At 36.4% G+C, this 26294-nt stretch overlaps 4 protein-coding genes, 2 non-coding genes and 1 pseudogene across 10 annotated transcripts; 4 read left to right on the forward strand and 3 right to left on the reverse strand.

Moving 5' to 3' along the window:
* The first annotated feature begins 1019 nt into the window (after window positions 1-1019).
* Window positions 1020-6880, forward strand: LOC110424469 (putative nuclear RNA export factor SDE5). Of its 3 annotated transcripts, XM_021439036.2 has the most exons (14): window positions 1021-1215; window positions 2127-2340; window positions 2452-2970; window positions 3338-3363; window positions 3649-3726; window positions 4172-4225; window positions 4338-4381; window positions 4613-4857; window positions 5332-5414; window positions 5546-5602; window positions 6010-6077; window positions 6181-6287; window positions 6368-6438; window positions 6533-6876. In XM_021439036.2, exons 2-14 carry the CDS (start codon window positions 2139-2141, stop codon window positions 6647-6649), a joined length of 1671 nt encoding a protein of 556 aa, XP_021294711.1. In that variant the 5' UTR covers window positions 1021-1215; window positions 2127-2138; the 3' UTR covers window positions 6650-6876. The 3 variants fall into 3 exon arrangements, with proteins under 3 accessions (XP_021294709.1, XP_021294711.1, XP_021294710.1); XM_021439034.2 differs by having other exon boundaries at window positions 1020-1215; window positions 2127-2970; window positions 6533-6880; XM_021439035.2 differs by lacking the exon at window positions 4172-4225 and having other exon boundaries at window positions 2127-2970; window positions 6533-6877.
* Window positions 6881-7100: 220 nt separating this feature from the next.
* On the forward strand, window positions 7101-10293 carry GRXS17 (thioredoxin family protein). The gene is made up of 3 exons (XM_021439039.1): window positions 7101-7533; window positions 7612-7686; window positions 8839-10293. The coding sequence occupies exons 1-3, from the start codon at window positions 7351-7353 to the stop codon at window positions 10045-10047; spliced, it is 1467 nt and encodes a 488-aa protein (XP_021294714.1). The 5' UTR covers window positions 7101-7350; the 3' UTR covers window positions 10048-10293.
* A 77-nt stretch (window positions 10294-10370) lies between these two features.
* LOC110424473 (pentatricopeptide repeat-containing protein At4g21705, mitochondrial pseudogene) lies at window positions 10371-12839 on the reverse strand (annotated as a pseudogene). Its single transcript, XR_016351735.1, has 2 exons — window positions 12588-12839; window positions 10371-11908 (listed from the first exon to the last, which is right to left on the reverse strand). The product of XR_016351735.1 is annotated as a pentatricopeptide repeat-containing protein At4g21705, mitochondrial pseudogene (transcript).
* A 1234-nt stretch (window positions 12840-14073) lies between these two features.
* LOC110424470 (pentatricopeptide repeat-containing protein At4g21705, mitochondrial-like) lies at window positions 14074-16567 on the reverse strand. Its single transcript, XM_021439037.2, has 2 exons — window positions 16261-16567; window positions 14074-15551 (listed from the first exon to the last, which is right to left on the reverse strand). Exons 1-2 carry the CDS (start codon window positions 16504-16506, stop codon window positions 14313-14315), a joined length of 1485 nt encoding a protein of 494 aa, XP_021294712.1. The 5' UTR covers window positions 16507-16567; the 3' UTR covers window positions 14074-14312.
* Window positions 16568-17109: 542 nt separating this feature from the next.
* LOC110424474 (heat stress transcription factor A-5-like) lies at window positions 17110-19106 on the reverse strand. 2 transcript variants are annotated; one of them, XM_021439042.1, is made up of 2 exons: window positions 18671-19106; window positions 17110-17576 (listed from the first exon to the last, which is right to left on the reverse strand). In XM_021439042.1, the coding sequence occupies exons 1-2, from the start codon at window positions 18923-18925 to the stop codon at window positions 17250-17252; spliced, it is 582 nt and encodes a 193-aa protein (XP_021294717.1). In that variant the 5' UTR covers window positions 18926-19106; the 3' UTR covers window positions 17110-17249. The 2 variants fall into 2 exon arrangements, with proteins under 2 accessions (XP_021294717.1, XP_021294716.1); XM_021439041.1 differs by having other exon boundaries at window positions 17110-17579.
* TRNAE-CUC (transfer RNA glutamic acid (anticodon CUC)) lies at window positions 18285-18357 on the forward strand. Its single transcript has one exon. It is a non-coding gene; the product is annotated as a tRNA-Glu (tRNA).
* A 1973-nt stretch (window positions 19107-21079) lies between the features above and the next one.
* On the forward strand, window positions 21080-21152 carry TRNAV-UAC (transfer RNA valine (anticodon UAC)). The gene has a single exon. It is a non-coding gene; the product is annotated as a tRNA-Val (tRNA).
* Window positions 21153-26294: the final 5142 nt, after the last annotated feature.

The following is a 26294-nucleotide window of genomic DNA, read 5'->3' on the forward strand; positions in this document are numbered from 1 at the left end:
TTAATTAATTAAGATCAAATCTAAAATCAAACCCAAAACATCATATGATGATGCTCTATGTTTAGTATATAGAAGTTTGTCTTTTACTTGTTATAGATTCTATGATACAAATCATGGGCAGAAAATTTGTAATACTTACATACCCCAAGATTTTTTTCAATAAATTTAAGATCAATTTAGTGACTAAACAGGCTCTTTAGGTAGTACGAGAACAAGTGTTTGGAGATGTTTATAACAAGTTCTCTTGGAAGGATAATAAACTTTTTAGATGGCCATTAGGGGAGGATCAATGATTTCTATATATATATATATGCTATCATCTTTGTCTTTGACTTATTTAATGGGGTTCTAACTAGGCAATTATGATAAAGGAGGATTCCGTTCCCATAGGTAAAGCATTTTCTTCATGATATAAAGGCAAACAAAAAAACTGAGCTGAGTTTCTTAAATTGAAAGGAGAGTTCTTCTTCTTTGTGTGGAAGTCACTCCATTCTTTTTTACTTTCATTTTAGTCAAAAACTTCTAGCTTAATCGGTTAGATGCCATTTGCCATAGCTCCTAAAAGCCTACCAAATTAGACAAACAATGGAAACCAAGACATTGATGAAACTTTTGGTCAAATCCTTGCTCGAAATAAAAGAAATACTAGTAGCAAAATTAATATTATAATTAATTAAAAAATAAAGGATATTTTTATTTAATTTTGTTTTTTCAACTTATTTCTTGATTCTTGGAATAATTAGTATCAAAGGTGATTGATTGGTTGTTTTCAAGATGATTATTCTGTGAAGGAAACCAAGTTAGGAATAAGAGATCAAACATGCCATAAATGGAAAAAACTTGTTCGAGAATCTGTTTCTATCATTTGTGATTAGAGAAGGAAAGTTTCTGAGCACTTTCAAAGACTTGCCAAGCAAGGGAAGTGAGTGGCAATAATATGAGTGAATGACGAATATACCCTTTCAAGTGAAAAAAGGATAGTTTCTTGGCAATTTAAACATCGTGCGAAGGAAGGAGTTGGGTGGAAGCGAAGGAAATTGAGGAAATAACAAACAAAAAAAAGCAAAAATGTTTTTTTTTTTCTTATAAAAGGCCGTAGTACTCACAGTCTTGCTACTGAGCGCCAAAGTAGTTTATGTTTCTCTATAAATAATTCACCAAAGTTCGCAAGAATTTCGACCTTCTTCCTCCATAAATTTCACTGTAAACCCTTTGGTAAGTGCTTTAGAGCTCTCTCTCTCTCTCCTTCTTGCTTCCTGTCCCTTCGTTTCTTCTTCTTTGGATGTTAACGGTTTTGAATTGAATTTAAAATCTTTCCTTTTTCTTGAAATGGGTTGTTGTTTGAATCTAACTCATTGCAGCCAAACTCGGTGCTATTTGATATCCTTGTTACTTGTAAATGACGAATAATTGAAATCGGAAATGGAGATTACTTTTGAATTTTTTATGCCGCATTTGCGATTCTAGTTGTGGGCGGTTTTTTTTTTTTTTTTAAATTTGGTTGCTTTATGTGTAATCAAGGGTATTTTGATATCATGTTTATAGTTTTTCCAAATCTTTAGCCATTGAAATGTTGCTATGATCAAAAGGTCTTTCATTTATATTCCAAAGGTGGAGTCTTTCTTGCATGCATTTTCGGTGATTGTACTAAGAAGGTAAAGTGGCAGAATCAAAAGTTGCAGTGGCTGCGATAAGATAATCTTGGCATTGTATGGCTAGTTTTAATTTTGTTTTTCTATTTAATTGGGTAATTTTTTTGCTCTATTCTTTCTATGTTTAGATTTTCCTTTTCGGATGATTCTTCTTTGAACATTGACGTTTTTCCTAATGCTTAGATGTGGTTAGTTCACGTGCTTTTTAAAAGTCATATAATTGTTAATCTTTGTTACTTGCAATCTATTTTCCTTCTTTTGGCTCTGCATTTGTCAAACGACGTGAGACAAGTGATTCGTCCTTTAAATGCTGTTTTAAATGACTGTTTAAATGGCGGTCATCCAGATATCACTAGTTTTTCAATAACAATTATCATTCATTCGTTGAAGTATTTAAATGTTTTGTCCTTCCAGCTTTATAGCCTAAATTGTACATTGAATCATTTCTTATGTTTCCCGTCTTGTTTTGTGAAGTAATATTTCAAAATGGAGGTGTCTGGTTTAAATGGATTGCAATATGACGAAGAGAAGGCATTGACCAGTTTGCTTGATGCATTCGGTTCTGTGTTTTCTCTTAAAGATATTGCTTCTGCTTACTGTGAGGCGGGCCGGAATGCGGATTTGGCTGGTGAAATTCTGTTTGAAATGCAAGGGAGCACCTCTTCAGTTACTACTGACTTATCTGCTGGTAAGATGAAATATGATCAAACTTCAAAATCCCGTGGTAATAAATCCCAGACTTATTATCAAACAAATGGGGGTTTTATAGTCCCTAAGGAAAATTGGCAACCACTTTCAGCTGCAGGTGATGCATCTAATGGTGAGCTGAAAAGTGATGAATCGTCAGAATCATCCGGTGGTAATAACTCCCAGAATTATTGTCGAGCAGATGGGGATTTTACAGCCCCTAAGCAAGAATGCCAACCAGTTTCAGCTGCTAGCAATTCATCTAATGGTGAGGCCAAAAATGATGGACCTTCAGAATCATTCTGTAGTAATAGTTTGCAGAGTTCTTGGCAAGCAAATGGGGATTTAAGAGCTCCAAAGCAAAAAAGGCGGCCGATTTCAGGAGGCACTGTTTCAAGCATGCTAGGGAAGGGGTATATGAAGTCTGTCCCTTTGGCTAGTGGTTCCTATCCAGGAACCAAACCTTTCAAGGTTGACTCAGAGGAGTTACCAATGTCTGAACTTTGGGGGGAAGGACTCAAATCCAGTCCTCTAAAGGAGGAACGTTTGCACAAGGATATGGAAGATTTTCTCTTCAAAATGCTTGGGGAGGGATTTCGACTGGACAAGGATGTCATTAGAGATGTTCTTGGTAAACCAACTCTTATCAGTTGCCATCTTAACTGATCGCTAATCTGGTCTTTTGATTTATTTAAGTTAATAGTTTGTTTGTTTTATTTTATTTCTTTTATCTGAAGATAGTTATTACTTTTATCTGAAGATCGTTATTGCAGCTTCACCAGCCTACCCTTTTGCATTTTTAATACATTATTTACTGAAAGTGTCTCATTAATTTCAAAGTGGTTTTTACAGCTCTTGTTTTGTTCTTAAAGTGAGGTCATTTTATATCTACATCATTCTTATTTGAATTTGAGTCAATATTACATGTGCACGTATATCTGCAGACATACATGATCATGGGTGACCACTAATCAGGTTTTATTGTTTAAAACATGCAGATAGTTGTGGATACGACATGCAAAAGGTATGAATAATATCCTCATTTTAGAGGATCTACCATTCTTATTCAACAAATGTGCACTTTTTAAGTTTTGTCAGTGCAAAGTATCATGTACTGTTAGGGCAAATTAAGTGTCTAGTGACTTTATTTACTGGTCATTTGTCTTTTTAATTGCTTTCCTACTTTGAGGAATAAGATACTTTTGAAGGTTTTCTCATGGTTTTGAATGCCATTTTCTCTATCTAGTATGGTATGTATTAACTTGTTAGAACTTATCACTATTCCTTTCCCTCTCTCTTGACTTGTAAGAGCATGGAGAAGCTACTTGATCGATCAACTGTGAATTTGGACGAAGAGAACAAATTTCTTGGTGAGTCCAGTAAAAAGGTTAGTGTAATATTCAAGTGTGTAAACCCAGTGGTCGCTAGCCAGTATAATTGTACATATTGTTTGTGTGAGATTAAGATAAAAGTGATGATGATGTCTTTTCTGGCTTTTCTCTCTGCTATCAAATGCATATCATGTTAATTATAAGTACCTGTCCTGTTTTCTGCGTTAAAGAAAGAAATTTATTCATCTTTCATTCTAGGATTGGTTAGGAAATGCGGTGAAGTTGATGGTTGTCAGTCTCACTTTTCTTTTTAAATAGTTCTAAGCACAGTTTTCATGAGTGCTTTATGTGGACAAAGTTTTACCAGCTTCATCTTAATGGCTTTTTCATTGACAACATATTTACAAACACCACAAGTTGCACCACTTTTAAAAGGGAAAGCATTAGTAATGAACCGATGGCAACATTGTTTTTTGATTATTCAACTTTTATTACTTGTAGATATCATGCAATGTCTTCAATTGCAGATATCATGCAATGTCTTCAATTGCAGATGTATGTATTAAGCTTGCCAGTATGGAGATGTCTTTTGATATTCCTGTCTTAAACTCGGTGTTTATAATCTTCAGGATTGATTATTGTTTTCTTTTACTCTTTTCATTTACAGAATAATGATATGCATACAAGGGCAGAGGGACCTTCAGAAAAAAAGTAAGTTGAATCAGATGAATTCTTGTTGATTTATATGTTTGTTTCTTATTTTTTTGCTAGGTTTAATAGTCTACTTTTGTGAGCTTATCAACAGAGAGAATCAGGGAGAGGAGTGTTTTATAAATAATTTCTGCTTTTAATTACTAATCGGGCTTTCTTTTGATAGGGAAATGTAATGTCCACATTTTACAATTCCTGATGAACTTTCCTCTGCATTTTACTTGCAAGCAGGAACAGCGATTTGAGTGCAAATGGTGGAGAATTAACTAGACTACAAAAAGACAGAAATGATCTTCAACAGGATGTCTTGGCTGCTTTCTTTAAAGGTCCTGAGAGATTTGATGAATTGCCTAGGAGAAGAACTCGGTTTGCAAAGAGGCCTATAGCATTAGGAGAACTTGTGGAAGGACCTCTAATTGATTTCCCTGCTGAGCAGAAGGCTGATGGAGTTCGCTATCAAGAAGTTGAAAAGGATGGTATCTACTCTTGTCCATTTCACTTAAGTTTATCTAACCAAGAACTATGGAATATGCTTGTAGGAGGCAGATAAGCTTTAGCAGTAGAAATTCAGGACTTATAGCAGCCATACTTATTATATTGCTTCCTTATGCTTTGGGATCTTAAGAAGATCCTAGATATTAAATTATGAATTTTCTGGTTCAAAGTGTTTTTTTCTGCACGAGCAGGTTTGTACCACTTTATCCCCTATGTTTGCAGAAAAAAGATCAAAGGCACATCTATTCTCATCTGGCTTTTGCCTTTTCACAACATTCTTCTCTGCCTCTGTTACTGGGCATTTTCTAAAACATTATGCAAATTACGTATGAGCTAATGGTTTGCTTCAGCGTCAATCACTACCAATTGAAGGAAACAGTTGCTGGCCACAACTTTGTTGCTATTGTTTTTTATGTAAAATTTTATTCATTTTACATGTCTCTGTTTTTTTGCAGATGAAGATGAAGAAGATGGTTTCCAGGCTCTTCGAAGAGCTGTGAAGGAATATAGGGGCACAATGAAGGAATACTATAAAGCTGTAAGTCTTATGTTTTTAAAATATTGGTCCTTTGTTTTGGCATGTTGACACTTCTTCTCAAATGTCTGATGCAATTTATAATATATCAATCCCCTTTATATTCTAAGTAACTGCTATGTGTTCCTTGTCAGGCTGTTGATGCATTTGCTAAGGGGGATCCAGATCAAGCAAACAGATTTTTAGAACAGGTAAAATATTAAGCTAGAACAATAAGTAAAGTATATGCATTTTCTGTAGATACACTAGGCTTCCAAGACACAAGTAAAATTTTGACCTATTTTTCCTGGTTGGTTATGGATAAAGTGGATAAAGAGTTGTAAAACCCACTGGATTGAAGGAAGTTTTCCTAATGCTAAGCACTGGTGTCTAGTGTTAACTTCCATTCGCTTAGTGTCTGGCTATAGGAGCTTGCAAATATAGGACATTTGATGTTTAATAATTAGAATTTTTTGGTAAAAGGATTGCTTTTATTTGAACTTAATATATGAGTTCCAATAGGCAATAGGTGATCAGTTTTAGGCCAAATGTGGTATAACAGAATGTTTTGGTCCTACAAATCTAATGACTCCAATTGTGAATGGCTTTGGTGTGGCAGGGACAATTTTTCCGTGAAAAGGCTCGCCAAGCAGATGAAGAATCCAATCAAAAGATTTTTGAAACTAGGTTAGCCTCTTTCTCTTTACGTTTTTGTGGTTTATCTTTTGGGGGGTTGGGAGCATTGTTTTTCTCCTCTCTCTCTCTCATTTTTCCTGATTGCATTTGTCAGGAACACAAACACTGACGATGAAATGCAGCTTGAGTTGCACGATCTTGGTGCTAGGGAGGCAATTCGTCATTTGAAGTCTCATCTATCTTTGCTAGCAGGCATCCCATGTAAGTCACCATTCTCCCAATTTCACTTTACTCATGAACCCTTCTGTTTTTCTCATGATTTAACTTTTGATTTCCATCAGTATTGAAGTACCTAAAGGTCATTGTAGAGACCAATGAAGAAGATTCCTCAAAAGGCAGTCGAAGACGATTGGTAAGACTTGTTAATTAAATCCTTGGCATAAATTGAACCACAAAAAAAAAAAAAGAACCCATTTAACCATTGATTTAATTTTTGTTTGTAGCAGGTTTTGAAGCTGTTGGAGAAGGAATCAATCAGCTGGAGTGAAGGGGAAACTCCTGGAGTAGTAATGATTCGAATGGATAATATCAACCCCAAACGTTTGAGTTTTGCCAAGAAATAGGGCATGCATCCTGGGATCAAGTTTCTTCCTTTCTACTTTAAGCTGAGAGTTATTGTTATCAGTAATTCTTTATCCATTTTGTAATTGCAAATTTTTCCATTCTTGTAAACTCTACAAGAACCTGTAATGGAATTGAACATAATTTATATTGTCGTTTTTTTTTTTTTTTGGGTGCTACAATCGTCTGAGAAGGGAGGATTCCAAGTTAATTTTGCAGTGTTAAAAGTAAATAAATAAATAAATAAATAAACAATTATGTTGGGGCTTGGGCTTCTCATTATTGGATTCTGCTTAAGCCCAAAATCCTTGTGCTGACGTGTGACAATCGAGAGTCCTCGTGGGACCCGACAAAACAGGGTTAATCAAATGACCGAAACCAACGGTGATTGATAGTTTGATCAGAAGCGGAGTCCGAACTAAACAGGAAGTCTGTGATCCCCACATATAAAAGCGTTACAAAAGGATTTGCGAAAAGGAGGAAAGAGGATTCTAGGTTTCGGAACTGGTTCGAGTGGTGTGAGATCAAAGCATAAATTAGTAATAAAAAAAAGGTGGAATTTATTATAGTAGTAATATTCTGTCTATTAGGCCTTAGCTGCTCTACCTTTTTCTCTGTCTCTCTCTATTTCTCTTGTGAGGAGGAGGAAGGAGAAATATCAGATCATTCAGTAACGCAATAGAACTAAATAAAAGCAATAATAATGGGAGGAGGCGGTGGTGGTTCAGTGAAAGATGTGAAGTCGAAGGGTGAGCTTGATAGTCTGCGGCAGAGTGGAGCACCGGTTATCCTTCACTTCTGGGCGTCGTGGTGCGAGGCTTCCAAGCACATGGACCAAGTCTTCTCCCACCTCTCTACCGATTTCCCCAACGCCCACTTTCTTAGGGTTCTCTTCATCTCATCCCTCAAATATGGAATTTTTTGTTTTAAATAATTTTTTTTTTAAATATTTGATTGGTTGCAGGTAGAAGCAGAAGAACAACCTCAGATATCTGAGGAATACTCGGTTTCTTCTGTGCCTTTCTTTGTCTTCTTTAAGGTAAATCTTTTTATGGTATTCTGTTCCTTTTCAGTGTCCTGTAAATGGTAGGATTAAATTTGTTCAAACGATTGTATAAAGGTATCAAATTTAACTATGAACGTACTAATCATCTTGAAAAGTTTACTCTTTTTTTTGTAATATTTTGATTAACTAGGCTATTCCTATTCGTTTGAATTTTATTGAGTCTATATACATATAGATGAGTAGCCTTAAAGAGTATTTTCTGTGGTGTTGATTTATGATGATTGAATATTGTTGCTTTCACATCTATAATGTTGTGTTCCCTGACTTGCTAGCTGCATGTTTTTATATCCTAGCACGGAAGTCAATTTCATGACATGCCCGAAATTAGTAGGGGAAAAGAGGGAAAAATTATGTGAAATATTGCAAACTGATACTTATTTTGTCAATAAATTGGTTGGGAAATTATCATTAGCTGTATGTTTTTATGCTGGAGATATATAGGCTAGGAGTCTGGCATGTGGTACGAAGGAAGACTTTCTATACATAGTTAGATCATTCACTGCTATGGACCATGGGAAGAAAATTTATGATCATAAATATGTATACTGTAGCTTGTCATAATTGGAAACCTGGAATGTCGGAGATGAAATGGTGAGGGGAAAGAATGAATGGTAGAGAAGGGCTTTAAGAGATGTAACATGCACTCTAAGATTGTCTTGCCAGTACTTGAAGGGTGAAAAAAGGTGGCTTGTTAGGCATTTTACTGGATTTACCTTTGACCTCTCTCTTCTGCCTTCAATAAAAGCAATAAATTTTCCAGTTACCACTGTTTGGGCTCGCCTATCTAATTATGCCCTTTTCCTTGTTCTTATAATATTGTGCTTGATAATTTGCTGTAAGTTTTATTTTCCTGTTGCTGGGTTCATATTGATTAGTATTCTATTTTGCTAGTTAAAATTTCTCAGCAGTATGAGCTTGCTAGATTTTATCTTGTGTTTTAACTGCTTGTTACTGTGTTTAGTATCTTTGCCTGTTATGAGTGTCTCTGAAGCTTTTGCAAACATCCCATAAATTATTTGTTTCATTAGTTCTCTTTCTTGACTTTTGATGTTATTTCTGAAGTTAAGAAAAAATCCTTTTTTTTGTCTGAAGTTGTTACCGTACTGAATCCATTTTTCCTGTCAGGATGGTAAGGTTGTTGATAAATTGGAGGGTGCAGATCCATCCAGTCTGGCCAACAAAGTTGCCAAGGTTGCTGGGTCAATTAACCCTGGAGAAGCTGCAGCTCCTGCTAGTCTTGGGATGGCTGCTGGACCCACTGTCCTTGAGACAGTCCAAGATTTGGCAAAGGAAAATGGCTCATCCCAGATCGGAAATCAAGTGCAACCTGGCCTCAGTGATACACTTAAAACGCGACTGCAGCAGCTGATCGACTCTCATCCGGTAATGCTATTCATGAAAGGAAGCCCTGAGGAACCAAAGTGTGGTTTTAGCAGAAAAGTTGTTGACATTTTGAAGGATGAAAGGGTCAAATTTGGAACATTCGATATTTTATCCGACAATGAAATTCGTGAGGGTTTTAAGAAGTTCTCTAACTGGCCAACATTTCCTCAAATCTATTGCAAAGGAGAACTTCTTGGTGGGTGTGACATAGCAATTGCCATGCATGAGAGTGGTGAGCTGAAAGAAGTTTTCAGAGATCATGGAGTTGATGTTAGTGGGACTGAACAGGGAACCGGTGGCATCTCAGCACCCTCTGGATTGAGTACAAACTTAGCTTCACGCATGCAAAGCTTGATTAATTCAAGCCCAGTTATGCTGTTTATGAAGGGAAAGCCTGATGAGCCCAAGTGTGGCTTCAGCCACAAGGTAGTTGAAATCCTTGAACATGAGAAGGTTGATTTTAAGAGTTTTGACGTACTATCAGATGATGAAGTTCGGCAAGGGCTGAAAGTTTTCTCAAATTGGTCTAGTTACCCCCAATTGTATATTAAAGGTGAACTTATTGGTGGATCAGACATTCTGTTAGAGATGCAGAAAAGTGGGGAACTTAAAAGGGTTTTAGCTGAGAAAGGCATCACTAAGAAAGAGAGTATAGAGGACCTTGTAAGAAGTTTGATCTCATCTTCACCGGTGATGCTCTTCATGAAGGGTACCCCTGATGCTCCAAGATGTGGTTTTAGCTCTAAAGTTGTCAATGCCCTGAGGGAGGAAGGTGCGACTTTTGGGTCATTTGATATATTAACTGATGAGGAAGTGAGACAGGGATTGAAAGTCTTCTCAAACTGGCCGACCTTTCCTCAACTTTATTACAAAGGTGAGCTTATAGGAGGTTGTGATATTGTCCTGGAGCTGCGAAACAATGGTGAGCTGAAAGCTACACTGTCTGAGTAGGGTGCGTTGATTTGTTAAAATAAGATATTGGGACAAACCTTACAAACCTTGGCTTCAATTTCAGTCGTCCAAGTTGAATGTGTGTCAATTGACATTACTTCAAAACGATTTTTCTGGTTTTAGTTTTTGTCTTCAAACTCCCATTACTAATGTTGTCGTGAGTTATGATCAAGTGTACTTCCTGTTATAGCACAATTTGCTTCTTTGAGCCTTGCTATAATTGATAAAAGTTCAGTATTGAGATGTGATCCTTTCTTGGATGACAATTGACAAGTTGACTACCTCATGCTAAACGATTCAGAACAAAAAATTCACATCAATCGTTGAAGCAAATTAACAAACAAAAGAAAGTACATTCTGATTGTGAACAACAACTATGCCCAGCAGATGGAATAACATGAATGATATGCAACTAAGTTATTAAATTTAGCCGGACTTCATGGCCAATATTGTTTTTGTTTCTTGGTCTTCATCGATTCCATCAGCTTTCATGAGGTCCAAAAGCTCATCCACACTTTTACCATCTCTAATAGTTGACCTTAACAAGGCATGATACATTTTCCGGTTAACTGGAATGACTTTCCTCAACGACGCAACGAAATCTTCCGCATCTTGAATACTGCCTTCATCTCCTATCCAATCCAAGATGCTTGAAATCACCCTAAGGTCAGGTCTCCACGGATCCCAAACCGAAGGGGTTATTATCTTGAATACTGCCTTCATCTCCTATCCAATCCAAGATGCTTGAAATCACCCTAAGGTCAGGTCTCCACGGATCCCAAACCGAAGGGGTAGATAACGCAGTTCTCATACACTCCAAAGCTTTTTTCACCTTACCTTTATCTAGGTAACCTGCAGCCACAACGCCCCAACTGTGACCAGAGGTAGCCTTACCTTTTTCCATCAGGTTTTCAAGTATTGCTTCTGACTTTTCATGTAGACCCTCTTGCAGCATAGCCAAAAATGACGATATTTGGTACCTGAAAATCATGACAGCTGCCAAATGATTCCCAATCCTCGAGTACTTTCTCAGCTTCTTCAAACGCATCGAGCTCCACAAGAGTTTGGAGCATAGTAATAAAGTCCTTGGTGCCACATGATAGCATCTCGTCCCATACTTCCGGAGCTTCTTCGTATGAATCAAGCTCCATAAGTCTTTCGTGCATAGTAGCAACCATGTTTCTATACGCGTTGTGCCTAGTAATAGAGTTCATGTTTGTATACATTATACTAAAAGCTTTCTTTAGACTCCATACTCTCAAGAGCTCAGCTTTATTTCCCAATCTTGCATATAGTGATATTAGATGACTGCATGCAGTTCCAACTTTATTACCTAGCTTCTGTTCTGATTTTTAAGAGCATCAATTGCCCTTCCAGTGAGACCTGCTTTTATGTAAAAATGGGCAACATTGGCATATATCTTCCAATCCATGTTAATGTTTTTTTGACTCCGCATCTCCTTCAAAATTCTTTCCATTCCCTCAAGATCAGACCTTACGCCATAGGAAATGATGCAAAGTCTGTAGCTGAAGTAGTCAGGGGAGACTTTGTTCTCTTTCGTCTCTCTCATTACATCAGCTACCTTCTCATGCTGTCTGATATTTGTGTAAAGGCACATGATATTATTGTAAGTAAGAGGTGAGGAGGCAATACCCAACTCCTTCATTTTCTGAAAGTGAGAGAGGGACTTGTCTGTCTGGCTGTGCTCCACATAACAGTACAGAAGAGCAACATATGTCATATAAGTTTAATCTCCATCCTTCAAATTATCAAAATAGCTTTCTGCAGAAAGAAACCCACGAGCTCTACCAATGAGACTCAACAACGTGGCATGTCCAGCAGGTGTTAAAGCACGAACACCCTTCTCATTCATCCATTCAAAAACCAGGAGTCATTAATTAGACATCAGGAAGTAACAGATTATAAACAAAATTAGCCATGATCTGATCATTTGAACATTCAATTATGAACTAAAATCACAATGCTTTACAGGAAATTTTCATGCCAATATGCATTTGTCCACTAGAAATTAGAAAACTGGGTATCAAACAATTTAAACATCCAGCTACTTGCAACAAACAGCCTTATGGTAACAGGTTTATATATGCGCCTGTGCAAGTTTAAGTACGGTTAACATTAGTGTTACCATCTCCACCTTAAGCATCAATGTAGAGCATCCGACAAGAATAAAAATTTGGCTTAAATTCCATTCTTCTAAAATTGAAATCGTTACTCTCCTATTTGCTAGGTTTATGATTCCAGTCAAACACTGACTCTAGCTTCAAAAGTTGACTCCACCAAAATAAACCCCCGGATTTTGCTCAAATCATCTCCATTACATCAGTAACATATTAGTCCAATAATCAAATTCAACAACAACCCCTGATAAAATTCTAGTCAAATCATGAAAATCACTCTAATTAAAAAGGGTTTCAAATACAAATTTTCAATCATTTAGTCTGAAATATATAACAGAAAGAAAAGGGAAAATGACACTAAATGAAACTCGAAACAAAGATTAAAAAACAAAAAGCCCAAACCTCAAGATCCCTAGTAGGGCTCTTTCCTTTGCAAAGATGCAGAGCGGGCAGTTGAAGCTCCCCGACTCCAATTTTCGTTTCAGTTCGGAGCAAGTCATCAAGCTCTTCTTTTATGGTTTTGTCATAGCAGCCCAAAAATAGCGGGGCTTTGTACAATAAAATCTGCTAACTGTCCCATTTTGAATTAGGTTCTTTGACAACAGGTTCATCGAGTGCATGGTTCACAAGATTGTTCGAGGTTCTCCAGCTGGAATCGGGGGGCGGGCGGGGGCGGGAGAGTGGGGTGGGGTTGGGGAAGAAACGATTTGAAAGTGTGTCGGGTTTAAGAGAAATGGTTTAGCAAATTAGGCTCGTTGGGCCTTGTCCGACTTAGATAAGATGTTGGAATTTTTAGCTGAAATGGGCTTTTCAACTTGGGCCAATTACGAGTGGTAACCTTGATTCAACACCATCTATTAAGTTGTTGACCATCGGATAATTTACATAAAAGACTGATTCATAGGGTTGAATTTAACTTAATAATAATTTATTTATGAAATTTTGAATAAAGTAATCCGAAATTTTATTATTAAATTACGTAAATGATTTAGTTACATATTTATATCCGTGAGATTAATTTTTAATACATAATTGGAGAAATTATTTATAGATAATTAATATATCATATAATACAATACATAGATGAAAAAGTAAATTAATTTGAGAAGCTGGCACTTGCGAATGATATGTGTTAATCTATAAGGCAATGAGGAAATCAAATGAAAGTATGCTCCCATAAGTTCCATGTAGGCTACAATGAAACCATTTTTTTTTCTTATGTTCATTTTCTCAAGCACCCAACATAACCCTTTGGCTACAAGGGGAAGAAGAGGAGGAATTACAAGGGAATTAAGAAGAAAGGCCAGGGTCGTCCACCTAGAGCTAGCTAGCACAACCTCCTTTCTTTGTGAATGTTATTTCCCTTGTGTTGAGCGAAGCAATCCAACAACTTGATCTCTAGAGCTTTGAATTGGGCTATTTGGGTCTGCAAATCCACCTTCTCTCTCCTTAGAAATTCGTTCTCCTCCGAGAGTGTTTGGCGACTGTTCTCCTCAACATGGTTGGCGTTGTCTTGGTCAGAAGCCTTCAGGAAAGCAGGGAACACACTCGTTTTCCGTTTGCTTCCCTGTTATCTCCACTAGCATATGCTTACAACCCCTCTGGAACTTCTCATGCTTGAACTCCCATCTTTTCGATGATGTTTCCCTGCTTCAAAATTGAAGGGTTATAAACATGAACAAAGGATTAGAGTGACGATAGTCTCACATTTATTGAATTCGATTTATAATCAAAATTGATTTTATATATTAGCTTATGAGGAAGTGAGACAGGGATTGAAAGATTTCTCGAACTGGCTGACCTTTCCTCAACTTTATGACAAAGGCGAGCTTATCAAACTCCCATTACTTCTGTTTTTGTGAGTTGTGATTAGTAGTACTTCATGTAATGAAACAATTTGCTTCTTTGAGCCTTGCTACAATTGATAAAAGTTCATCATTGAGATGTGATCCTTTCATGGATGACAACTGACAAGTTGACTACTCATGCTAAACAATTCAGAACAAAAAATTCACATCGATCGTTGATGCAAATTAACAAACAAAAAGAAAGTACATTCTGATTCTGAACAACAACTATATCCAGCAGATGGAATAACATGAATGACAAGTACCTACGGTATTAAATTTAGCTGGACTTCATGCCCAATATTGTTTTTGTTTCTTCATCTTCATCTATTTTATCAGCTTTCATGAGGTCCAAAAGTTTATCGACTCTTTTACCATCTCTAATAGTTGCCTTTAACAAGACATGATACATTTTCCGGTCAACTGGAATGACTGTCCTCAATGAGGCCACGAAATCTTCCGCATCTTGAATACAGCCTTCATTACCTAGCCAATCCAAGATGCTTGTAATCACCCTAAGGTTGGGTCTCCACCCCTTATTCTCCACAGTTAAAAATAGGGCAGTTTTCATACACTCCAAAGCCTTTCTCACCTGGCCTTTATCTCGGTAACCTGCAGCCACAACACCCCAACTGTTAGGGGTGGTAACCTTACCTTTTTCCATCAGGTTTTCAAGCATTGCTTCAGATTTTTCATGTAGACCCTTTTCAGCATAGCCAACAATGACGATATTTGGTACCCGAAAATCATAACAGTTGCCAGATGATGCCCACTCCTTGAGTACCTTCTCAGCTTCTTCAAATGCATCAAGCTTCACAAGAGACTGCACCATAGTAATAAAGTCCTTGTTTATATACCTTTTACAAGAAGCTTTCTCTAGACCCCATAATCTCAAGACCTCAGCTTTATTCCCCAAGCTTGCATATAGTGATATTAGATGATTGTATGCAGTTCCATCTTTATTATCTAGCTTCTGTTCTGATTTTTTTAGAGCATCGATTGCCCTTTCAGTGAGACCTGCTTTTATGTAAAAATTGGCTACAATGGCGTATGTGTTCCAATCCATCTTAATGTGAGATTGACTCTCCATCTCCTTCAAAATTCTTTCCATTCCCTCGAGATCAGACATTACACCATAGGCATTGATGCAGATTCTGTAACTGAAGTTGTCAGGGGAGACTTTGTTCTCTTTCATCTCCCTCATTACATCAGGTACCTTCTCATGCTGTCCGATATTTGTGTAGAGGCCCATGATATCATTGTAAGTAAGAGGTGATGAGGTAAAACCCAACTCCTTCATTTTCTGCAAGTGAGAGAGGGACTTGTCTGTCTGGCGCTGCCTCACATAACAATTCAGAAGAGCACCATATGTCTTATCAGTTTTATCTTGGTCCTTCAAACTATCAAAATAGCTTTCTGCAGAAAGAAATCCACGAACTCTACCAATGAGATCCAACTGCACCGCATGTTCCGTAGGTGAAAAGACACAAATACCCTTCTTATTCATCCATTCAGACACCTGGACTCATTAGACATTTAAAAGTAACAGATTACAAACAAAGTTAGCCATGATCTGATCATTGGAACATTAAATTACAAACCAAAATCACAATTCTTTACAGGAAATTTTCATGCCAATATGTATTTGTCCGCTACGAATTAAAAAGCCAGTATCGAACAATTTAAACATCCAGCTGCTTGCCACAAACAACCTTATGGTAAAAAGTTCATATATGCGCCTATGCAGGTTTGAGTACAGTTCACATTAATATTACCATCTCCACTTTAAGCAACACTGTAAAGCATCCGACAACAACAAAAGTTTTGCTTAAATTCCATTCTTCTAAAGTTGAAATCTGTAGTCTCCTATTTGCTATGTTTATAATTCCTGTCAAATACTGACTCTAGTTTCAAAAAGTTGACTCCAACAAAATGAAGCCCCGGATTTTGCTCAATCAACTCCATTACTTCAGCTTAGAAATTTCGATATTATTTCAAGCCAACGATTTCCCAACTTTAGTAACATATTAGTCAAATAATCAAATTGAACAACATCCCATGGTAAAATTCTAGTCAAATCATGAAAACCACTCTAATAATAAGTGTTTCAAATACAAATTTTCAATAAATTAGTCCAAAATATATAACAGAAAGAAAAGGGAGAACGACACTAAATGAAACTCGAAACAAGGTTACAAGATTAAAGAAAAAAAAAAAAGAGCCCAAACCTCAAGAGCCTGAGTAAAGCGCTTTCGTTTGCGAAGATCGTGAATGATGCGTTGAAGCTCAGCGACTCGAATTTTCTTTCCATTTTTGAGCCAGTCTTCAAGCTCAGGCTCGACGCTTTTGTCAGGGCTCCCCAAAGGGCTGATTCTGGAATATAACGTGGCTTTGTTGACCCTATTCGTATAATAAAATCTGCTAACTATCCCATTTTGGATTAGGTTCTTTGTCAACAGCCTTGTCGAGTTCATGGTTCATAAGATTGTTCGAGGTTCCCCTGCTGGGACATTTGGGGGGTGGTGAGCAATGAAATGAAACGGGAGGGTTTTGGCCACCTGATCTTTCGTGTAGGGCTTAAGAGGAATGGGTTTAGCAAATTGGCCTATTTGGGCCTTGTCCGACAAAAAGATAAGATGTTGGATTTTGCTGAAACGGGCTTTTCAAGTAGGGCCCATTACGAGTGATAACCTTGATTCCACACCATCAATTAAGTTGTTGACCACTGGATCATTTACATAAAAGACTTTTTTTTTTATAGGGTTGAATTTTAACTTAATTAGTAGTAATAATAATTTATTTATGAAATTTTGACCGACGTAATCCAAAATTTTATTATTGAATTAGGTATATGATTTAGTTATATATTTATATTCATATTTTTTTTAACTCGAGAGATTAATTTTTAACATGTAATTAGAGAGATTATTTATAAGTAATTGATATATCACATAATACATAGATGAAGAAGCGCATTAATTTGAGAAACTGGTACTTGCTTAATGGTATGTGTTAATCTAAAATGCAGTGAGGAAATCAAATGAAAGTATGTTTCCATAGCTTCCATGACCTTAGGCTAACAATGAAACCATTTTTCTTTCTTTCTTATGTTCATTTTCTCAAGCACCCAACATAACCCTTTGGCTACAAGGGAAAGACGAGGAGGAATTACAAAGGGAATTAAGAAGAGAGACCAAGGTCGTCCACCTAGTGCTAGCTAGCACAACCTCCTTTCTTTGTGATTGGTATTTCCCATGTGTTGAGCGAGGCAATCCAACAACTTAATCTCTAGAGCTTTGAATTGGGCTATTTGGGTCTGCAATTCCTCCTTCTCTCTCCTTAGAATTTCGTTCTCCTCCAAGAGTGTTTGGCAACTGTTCTCCTCAACATGGTTGGCGTTGTCTTCATCAGAAGCCTTCAGGAAGGCAGGGAACACGCTCGGCTCCGTTTTCTTCCTTGTTATCTCCACTAGCAGATGCTTACAACCCCTCTGGAACTTCTCATGCTTGAACTCCCATCTTTTGGATGATGTTTTCTTAAACCCCTGCTTCAAAATTGGAGAACAAAGGATTAGAGGGATGATGATAGTCTCACATTTGTTAAATTCGATGTGTAATCAAAATTAGTTTTAAATTTATTTTTTTTTGTAATTCATGTCACGTAATAAATCTCTAATCTTTATATATAAAAGAATAAAAAAATAATCTTTATATGTGAAAAGAATAAAAAAAAGGTAATAATTTTATATCTATTCAACAAAATCATAATACAAAACAATCCCGATTTTACTAAAAAACTTTTTCATGCTATTTTCAAAGAAATTTGCATCATCTTGCAAGCCACAAGAGAGGTTCTGAAAGCAAACCATGTAAATAGACAGCCAAAGTTATAACATTTCAATCAGGATAAACCTATGGAAGCCATGCTTCAGTCTCATCATTGAGCATTCAGAAAATATAACAGCTAAGGCAATATTTTTCCAACAGGCCGGATTTGACTAATTTCTAACAAACCAATAGACATCAGAGTAATCCAACTCTATTCAAGTTACTAGAATGGAAGAATACCTGAGTGTGATCGTTCTGACTTTTACCAAAACCCTCCAGATTTTGACCCCAAAATTTGTGCTAATTTTTTTTTCCTTATTTTGACTTAGGGTGGTGGAAGGAATTTACAAACACCATTATTATTGTAGTTTAGGTCTAGGCTCGATACATCCCAGTTGATAGGCATGAAGCATGATTCCCAACAATCCGTTGTAGTCTAGTTGGTTAGGATACTCGGCTCTCACCCGAGAGACCCGGGTTCAAGTCCCGGCAACGGAACTCAGCTTTTTGACTATTCATGGAAAGACCGATCAACTAACAGTCTTGAATCAGAATAAAATCTATGGAAAAACCATGGGCAGGAAAACAAACGTAACCTAACAATCTTGAATCAGAATAAAATCTATGGAAAAACCATAGGCAGGAAAACAAACGTACAATGAGGTGTTTCTTCAGCATGGGATGCAAGCATATCATGTTCAAAGGCGGTTTGGTTTTTGTAATGGCGCAACCAGCAAATCATGTTAACGCAAAAGAATTTGGCTTAGAAAAAAGGTGTAGAGCAAATTATAGCAGGGCTATAGCCACTCACATATGTGTTAAGTTGGCGAATGAAGCTGGAAAAATTGTTGTGCTTGAAATATCTAGGCAAGGTGAGCTCTGAGAACTCAGCAGGCGACCAGACCACGAACCCGGTTCCTTCAGCATTCCACGAAACGATTTTCTTGCTATGATCCGCAGTTTCTGCACCTTCTTCACCTTCCTCTAACAAAGCATAAGTCTTCCACAAGAATGGAGCAGCGCCTTTGGTCCTCGGAGACAAGCTTGAAGTAGTAATCTTGCTCATTCCTAGTTCAGGATCTTCAAGAAATTTCTTTCCCTTTTTGTCTTTCAATCAGTGGTACCCAAATAGCAGGTTCCTTATTCCACACCTTTCTCCTGGTTTTGTATGCCAGCCTCTTGGAAACTACTAGTGCCGTGGAAGGTGGTCTGTTTCTTTTTCTACTTTCTTGTACTTTCTTTAGTGATCTTTATTAGATTTCTTTTGTTATTTCTTTTTGGCTTTTGAATTAAATAGTGCAACTTTCTCACGGGTCCTGGTTGAAATGGAAAAGACATGAATATTTCCATAACGAACAGTTTATTTAAACTTATTATTAGGCAAAGCCAAAGGAAGAGGCGATATTATATTATGCCACACAGAAGATAGAAGTTTCAGCCATTTGGAATTGGGAAGTCAGCAAAGTGGCAGTGTTTTTCTCTGCAAATGAATGTAATTAAGTAAGCTATGGTCAAAACTTGACTATTTGATCGTATGATTTCTGTGAAACTCCAAGACCAGTGCAAACGTTTTTCATCGCATTGAATATTGTTATTGATTTGTAGTCAGCGTTACCTTCTAATTAGGGGCTAATTTAAGTTTCTTTTTTCTTCGTGTTCTTTTCTGTTCATTCCTCACTGTATCATAACTTAAGCATAGGTTCTAGTCCTTCATTTGTAGGAACCAAACAAGCCCGGATGCAGAAGTAATTTACCGCATTAAGGGGATCTGTATTTACTGAGGAAGGTCGTTGACAGAGAAAGTAAATGTTTCAGCACAAACACAAGTTGCAGAATCAGGGTTTGGGTGCATAGAATACAGATGCCCTAGTGCGACCCAGCTTTCACATCAGTCTCCCCCGACAGGTTGAAAATCAAGGAATGGCCGCGAATTCTGACTAATTTGTAAGGGTCTGGAAAACTTCAACACCTTCCCTGCTGTATTCTGAAAAAAAAGATATAATCTTGTCACATGATGTAACTTTATATCTTGCTGCATCAATGATCACTCTATCCACTTCCTTTGAATCACTAAAACTTTAGATTGTCAAGATACTTAAACTTCTTCAACATTCACAGAAGGTTGAGACTAGGGAAGTGACATATGTGATTTAAAGGTTAATTCATAATTAATTGCTTAAAGACTAGAAAGGGTTGTGATTTCGTGAGTGATTAGTGCTATTTTTGGGCTGGTGGAGGATAATAATAATAATAATAATAATAATAATATTATTATTATTATTATAGAAATGCAAAGAATGTCCCAGAGTTGGTGGCAAACTTGATTTGACTGCTAAATAGAGGTTACGTGTGTTTACCTATAGAGCATTGAGACAATGTGCCTGCAAGAAACCACTTCTTCTGTGTCTAATCTGCAGTCTCTACCCTTTTACGCTTCTTCTAATAGAGCCGTAAAGGTGTATCCAACTTTTCAATATTTTCTAAGTCTATTGTTCCCTCTAGGATATACTAGCCATCACGGCCCGGAAATGAATAGTATGATGTTCGAATTTGGAACCAAGGATGTTGACGAGATGGTTTTTTTTTTAAGTACAATATTATTATCTTTTTAAATACGCCTTGGGTCTCAAGAGTTATCCTTCTGTTATTTTACTTTCAATTTTCCTGTAATCATTTGGAAGGCTTATGATATGAAAGCTTACTTAGTACTTAAACATATTCCAATAATGTAGATACACTTTTTTAATAATTTGGATTAGTTACAAGAAAGATATCTCTCGTTGACTTAAAACTATGCTTTACTTGCTGCTGAATCAATAATCATGATTGGTTAAGTGGGTGTTTAGGTGAAATGCATCTAGCAAAGAGTGTTAACTAAGTGCAAATTTCACATGTCATTACCCTTTAGTGCCCATTCTTCTTTTGAAACACTTTACATGATATTCTTTCTCATTTAATCTCAAAATGTTTTCATTGATATTAGCCACTTTAGCTACCTTCTCTATAAAGATACTTAAAAATAAATTGAATCTAAATTAAATTTATTTTAATATTACTTTATCACAAGATCATACTTAAAAAAAAAAAAACTTAATGAAATGTATAGCATCTCATTCTATGTGAGATTTCCATTTACTTTTTCTTAAAACGCTCGACACAAATTTGAGTGTGGAAATACATTTTCCTGAAATAAATTAAAAAGTAGCCTTGGGGTCAACCAGTTGCTGTGGTGTAGTGGTTATCACGTCAGTCTTACACACTGAAGGTCCCCAGTTCGATCCTGGGCAGCAACATTTGACCTTCTTTTACAAATCCTTCTTCATCACCACTGTTCACTCCACAATCTCAGTGGTGCCAGCTCTGGATCAATGGTTCCCGCAAGGCAGGAAGGTTGAGAAAACTGAGCTTCAAGCTATGATAAAACGGCGGAAGGAGCAAAATCGTTTCAAGGATGCCCTTGATGTCTCTCTATAAGCTACAAATTTTTGTATTCTTTCGCTTCTTACTGATGTTGTCTAATTTGGATCGCTGCATCTTTGACAATGGAATGTCGTTAGTTGCATGAATGTTTTGCACTTTTCCTGGTTTTTCTGGTAATCGAAGCTAAAGGGTCAGTGACATTTTTCTTTTAAATTGATTGAATTTGATTGTACAAGTAGTGTCTCTATTGCCGGTAAGCACAAGTTTTCAATTGATAATTACCCTTTGTTATTTCATTCAGAATTAATGTTGCTGTTTCAAGCAAATGTGTTGCAACAATGACGTGATGGAATCAATTTTACTTTAAAAGTCCTTTACTTCAGTAACATAGCTGTAGTAATCCCGATGGAATTATGTTGATAAAAGCCAAATTGCTGGCCAAAATATTCTAGTTCCTTGTTTAAGTATTGATTTATGCTTGAACAGGATGCAAAATTCTATGCTTTAGCATGGTGAATTCGGTAGAAACCAGAAGCAAAAACTAAGTGTGAGATGATGAGCACATTTTGTTCTGGCCTTTGGAGTTGTAGAACTTGCAGAACACCAATTAATAAAGCAGCTTGGTTGTGAGTTACGTAGTTTATTTCCTCGTGGATATAAACTAGCATTGGCCTTATTCTGATTAATTTATCTAAAGATAGTTGTTGCCTGTGGGCATTTTCTAAATTCTCAACCTTTTGAATAAATCAATGCTTTTTGGTGGCTGTCTTGCTGAGAAGATGGAGAAATGGGAAGAACCGGAGTTGTGCAGTTAGAAATACAGAAAATCAAGACCTCTTCCATATGAACAAATGCTCAAGTTCTTTTAAGTTTTCTTAGAAAGTTGAGAGAAGTAGTGCTACATTGCTAGCTACGCATATCAGTATATGCAATATGATACTTTGTCACCCTGGAAGCCTCAACTACCTCATTCTTACAAGTGATATTCTCAGTTTTTCCTGATTCTTTCCCTCTAAATCATTTATCAGATATCTCACTGGATGACTGACTGAATTTATATTCCTCTTTCAACTAGTGATGTTGCTGACCGGCTGAACCTGATGCGGAAAGTCCATGGTCTTGAGCAGGTGGAGAATTTTTTTTGCAGCATTTCTAAACGATTGAAAGGTTTTCAGGCTCATTTTGCTCTTCTCAACTGCTATGCCCATGAAAATTCCGTGGAGAAAGCAGAGATTCTTATGCAGAAGATGAGAGAAATGGGTTTTACCGACATACTATGTTACAATATTTTATTGGGTCTCTATTACCATACTGAATTATTCGAAATTAGATGCCCTTATGCTTGAAATGGAGGTGAATGGGATCCGTTACGACCAATATACTTTTTGCATCCGCCTCTCTTGCATATGCAGCTGCTTATGATGTTGAGGGAATAGATAAGATCCTGGAAAAGGTGGAAACCAGTCCACAAACAGCTCTGGATTGGGATACGTATTCTGCTGCAGCACAAGGGTGCTTCAAGGTTGGGCTAGTAGACAAGGCAACAGGGATGCTGAAAAAATGTGAGGGACTGATAACTTTCAAAGAAGGAATGATGCTTTTGATATCCTCCTCAAATTGTATGCAGATATTGGTGAATAAGATGAGATCTACCGCATCTGGAATCGTTACAAGGAAATGGGCATAATCTATAACAAGGGGTATAAAACCCTGGTAAGTGCACTTTTGAAGCTTGATCAAGTTGAAGGTGCTAAGAAGATTTTTGAGTGGCATTCCTAAAAGCTGTCCTATGATACCCGTATTCCTAAATTACTAATCGATGTGTCTTTCCAAAAGGGTCTTCTAGGTAAGGCTGAATCACTCATGGACCATGCACAGGCAAAAGGGGCTGAAAATTTTGGTTGGTGGATGGTGCTCTTTGGCAAGTGGGTATCTTGAAGACAATCAAATTCCTAAAGGCCATGGAAGCAATGAAGAAAGCTCAGTGTGCCTACCTGGAGCTGGAAGGAAGCCTAGCAAAGAGACTTTGGCTACCTATTTAAAATATTTGGAAGGGAAAGGAGACATCGAACGAGCTGATGAATTCATAAATCAACTGAAGGTTGAAGGTCTTTCCTCTGAAGCTGTTGGTCATAGCATATTGCTGAATCATATACAGGGTAGAAAGTTACAACCTTTTTGCATTTGCTTGAGACAGAGGAAGCCTTTGGGATTGAGTATGAAGAACATTTGGAATGAAATGGAGTCAAATCTTTTACTTCCCATCAGTTATGAACATATCATCTGAATTCTAGGATGCAAAGGAATGATGAAGAAGCCCATTTACTGAATCCTTTATCAGTTTAGGAAATGAAATCATGTGCCTCTTTCTTAGCTTTGGAACCATTCGGACTCCACTTCTTCTCAAACCTTTTATCTAATAGGCTTTTACTTCAATCTGAAGCCATGAAAATTCAACAATGGTTAGCTCACTATGAAATTGGGCTAAGCTCATCTAAGATCAATCCAGTCAGATGCTACGCAGCTCAGGCCCATAAATTCTGTCGTCTTCCATCTATAAACAATCAACAAGATAAATAAAAGATTCATCAGCCACTTAGGAGCCATTGTCGTTTGACAATTTTCCCATGCACTTATATCAGTAAGAAAGGAAAAGAAAATGAAAGGGAAGGAAAATATCAAAGAAAATAAGAAAGCATTTCTATTTCTTTTGTTTCGTTTTTCTCTTTAATTTATTCTTTTCAGTCTTTTCTATCTCACCAAACACACCATTCACATTTTTTGTTTCTGTTAAATGGAGAAATTTAATAACAAAATGCAAAAAAAGTTGATGAAGTTTCCCAACTCTTAATGCAAAGTGGAAGCGGGCTTTAGTGCTTTCGGCCACCCTTTTCGCCCATTAACCAATGAAAGGAACCCCCATAAATTAATGCCAGGACCAGTCACTTCTCCATCCAGAGCTTGTTTTTGTCTTTATCTTTAGAGTTTTTATTCTCTTTTTCCTCTTTCAATTATCCATGCGCGTTGTTGCTGTTGGATTTCCAAAGTGTCCCAAATTGTAACATGAAAAAGGTGAAATAAAGAATAAATCGGCATAAAATAACTAAAGTGGGTTACTTCAGCAAGCACTTAGCAAGAAACTTCTCTTGCCATCTTTCCTTTTCTCAACTTACATTTATCCATTTGTAAGGACTATTCTCACTACATAATGAATTAAATATTATTATTTTGTTAATAAATAAATTTAAAAATTAAAGCCTTCACATTTATAAGAAGATATTCTGTGATTAAATATAATATATAAATATTATACACTAACAATATATTAAATACAAATTTAAATTTTTTTTATCGACCACACTTAATAGTAATTTTCATTAAAGTTGATCTAGAAGTACTGCTGTCCAATATGCTTTTTCCAAAGCAAAACTTTGATTCGGAAACAAGCAAAGCAAAAGAACCCACGATTCCTTAAGAGGAATGATCACCGCAATCTCATATTCATAAGGAGATTCGCTTTTCTCGACAACTTAACCAAAAGTATTCATAAATAAACAAAATGCTTCCACTTTAAATCTTGGAAAAATCAAAACAGCATTCTACTTTTTTATTTTAGTAGATCTTATCTACATATGTCTTAAAAAATCATATCATCCTCTTTCTTTTTCCTTTGATCCAATCAAATCTTGTCGAAATATGTTAACTGAGCAAAAGTATTTTTTTTTTAAAAAAAAGTTTCTTATTGTTTAAAAATAAATTTGAATTGTTAACGGACTATTCGACAATGGCATGATCGGGACATAAACACATGGTAATGACCCATAATTCAGTCGGTTAGACATGTCCCTACCATAATCAAAGATCATGTGGCGGAAGAAACGAAGTCAAAAAAAAATTATTTGTTTTTTCTATCTTTGAAAATTTGGTTGAGTTTTGGATTAACCAAACCAAAGACAAGCACATTGAGAGATGGGAATTGAGTCACGGATCATATGGTTCGGAGAATGAGTCAATTCATAAAAATGAATTTTTGGCAAAAAATTACAAATGCAATTAAAAAATAATTATATCAAAACAGTGTAATAATGGAGATTGGATCTCCACTGACTCAGTTCTTCAAGTCTTTGGACCTTATCGAAGATTCTGGAAATCCCATTTTATGGATTGTTGCTCGTCATTTGAGTTTATTTTATTTGTTATATTGAACTTTTCAAGTCTTTCAACTAAGTATTTTTCTGAAAAATTAATTTATTCGGTTGACACATAAAAAAAGTCGAATAAACTATTTGTTGATTACAAATATTAAATAAGCGTACAAAATTTCAGTAACATAGAAAATAATTACTCAGAATGTATAAAATGCTATTGAAAAATATTTGTGAAGTTACTAAATAGTAGATTCAATAATCTCAGCATGAATAATTAACTGATCTGATATTTAATAGCCTTAAAAGATAACTTTTTATATACTTTCACTTACCCGATATATTTAATTTTTTTTTTTTCAATAAATCAAGGAGGCACATTGACAATGGCCACAGCTTGTAGTGGTAAACAACAAAGTCTTGCACTCATGACCACCCAATTTGGGCCCTCTTTTAGTAGATCAAAGTCAAATGAAGGTTTGAAATTTGTTGAGATGGTATCAAGCTGTTATTGACATTCTATATATATACATATGATGATTGGTTTTATCTCCCCAATGAACAAGTTACAAAGTTAAAAGCATAATGTATTAGATGGTGACCCTTTTCATTTTAATTCTTTTGCTCTTCATTGCAGCAAAAATAAAAATACAGAAGATGGATGAGTAGAGAAAAAGGGACCAATGTCTTAATCAGTAGACAATTCTCAGTTATGGTTGAACAATAAGGACTTAGCACTTACCACCTTTGACTATCACAATTGTTTGAAGGCGGGCGGGGAAGAGGGGTTTGGCTGCAATTGGGATAGGTGAACCAATTGAAGACTTGCATGTGGGCTGTGAGCTGGGAACCTTAAAGAATAGTCCATAC

Source organism: Theobroma umbraticum, unplaced genomic scaffold (genome assembly GCF_002168275.2).
Source record: "Theobroma umbraticum cultivar Fairchild unplaced genomic scaffold, ASM216827v3 scaffold_204.0, whole genome shotgun sequence".
NCBI classification, from domain to species: Eukaryota; Viridiplantae; Streptophyta; class Magnoliopsida; order Malvales; family Malvaceae; genus Theobroma; species Theobroma umbraticum.

Excerpts from the sequence above, each read along its gene's own strand:
- LOC110424469 (XM_021439034.2), top strand. The coding sequence starts at position 2,139 with ATGGAGGTGTCTGGTTTAAATGGATTGCAATATGACGAAGAGAAGGCA. Across the intron at positions 4,382-4,612 it reads GAGGGACCTTCAGAAAAAAA|GAACAGCGATTTGAGTGCAA; the intron begins GTAAGTTGAATC and ends ACTTGCAAGCAG. Across the intron at positions 5,603-6,009 it reads CAAACAGATTTTTAGAACAG|GGACAATTTTTCCGTGAAAA; the intron begins GTAAAATATTAA and ends TTGGTGTGGCAG.
- GRXS17 (XM_021439039.1), top strand. The coding sequence starts at position 7,351 with ATGGGAGGAGGCGGTGGTGGTTCAGTGAAAGATGTGAAGTCGAAGGGT. Across the intron at positions 7,534-7,611 it reads CCAACGCCCACTTTCTTAGG|GTAGAAGCAGAAGAACAACC; the intron begins GTTCTCTTCATC and ends GATTGGTTGCAG. Across the intron at positions 7,687-8,838 it reads CTTTCTTTGTCTTCTTTAAG|GATGGTAAGGTTGTTGATAA; the intron begins GTAAATCTTTTT and ends TTTTCCTGTCAG.
- LOC110424470 (XM_021439037.2), bottom strand. The coding sequence starts at position 16,506 with ATGAACTCGACAAGGCTGTTGACAAAGAACCTAATCCAAAATGGGATA. Across the intron at positions 15,552-16,260 it reads GCTTTACTCAGGCTCTTGAG|GTGTCTGAATGGATGAATAA; the intron begins GTTTGGGCTCTT and ends TAATGAGTCCAG.
- LOC110424474 (XM_021439041.1), bottom strand. The coding sequence starts at position 18,925 with ATGAGCAAGATTACTACTTCAAGCTTGTCTCCGAGGACCAAAGGCGCT. Across the intron at positions 17,580-18,670 it reads TTCGCCAACTTAACACATAT|CAGGGGTTTAAGAAAACATC; the intron begins GTGAGTGGCTAT and ends CCAATTTTGAAG.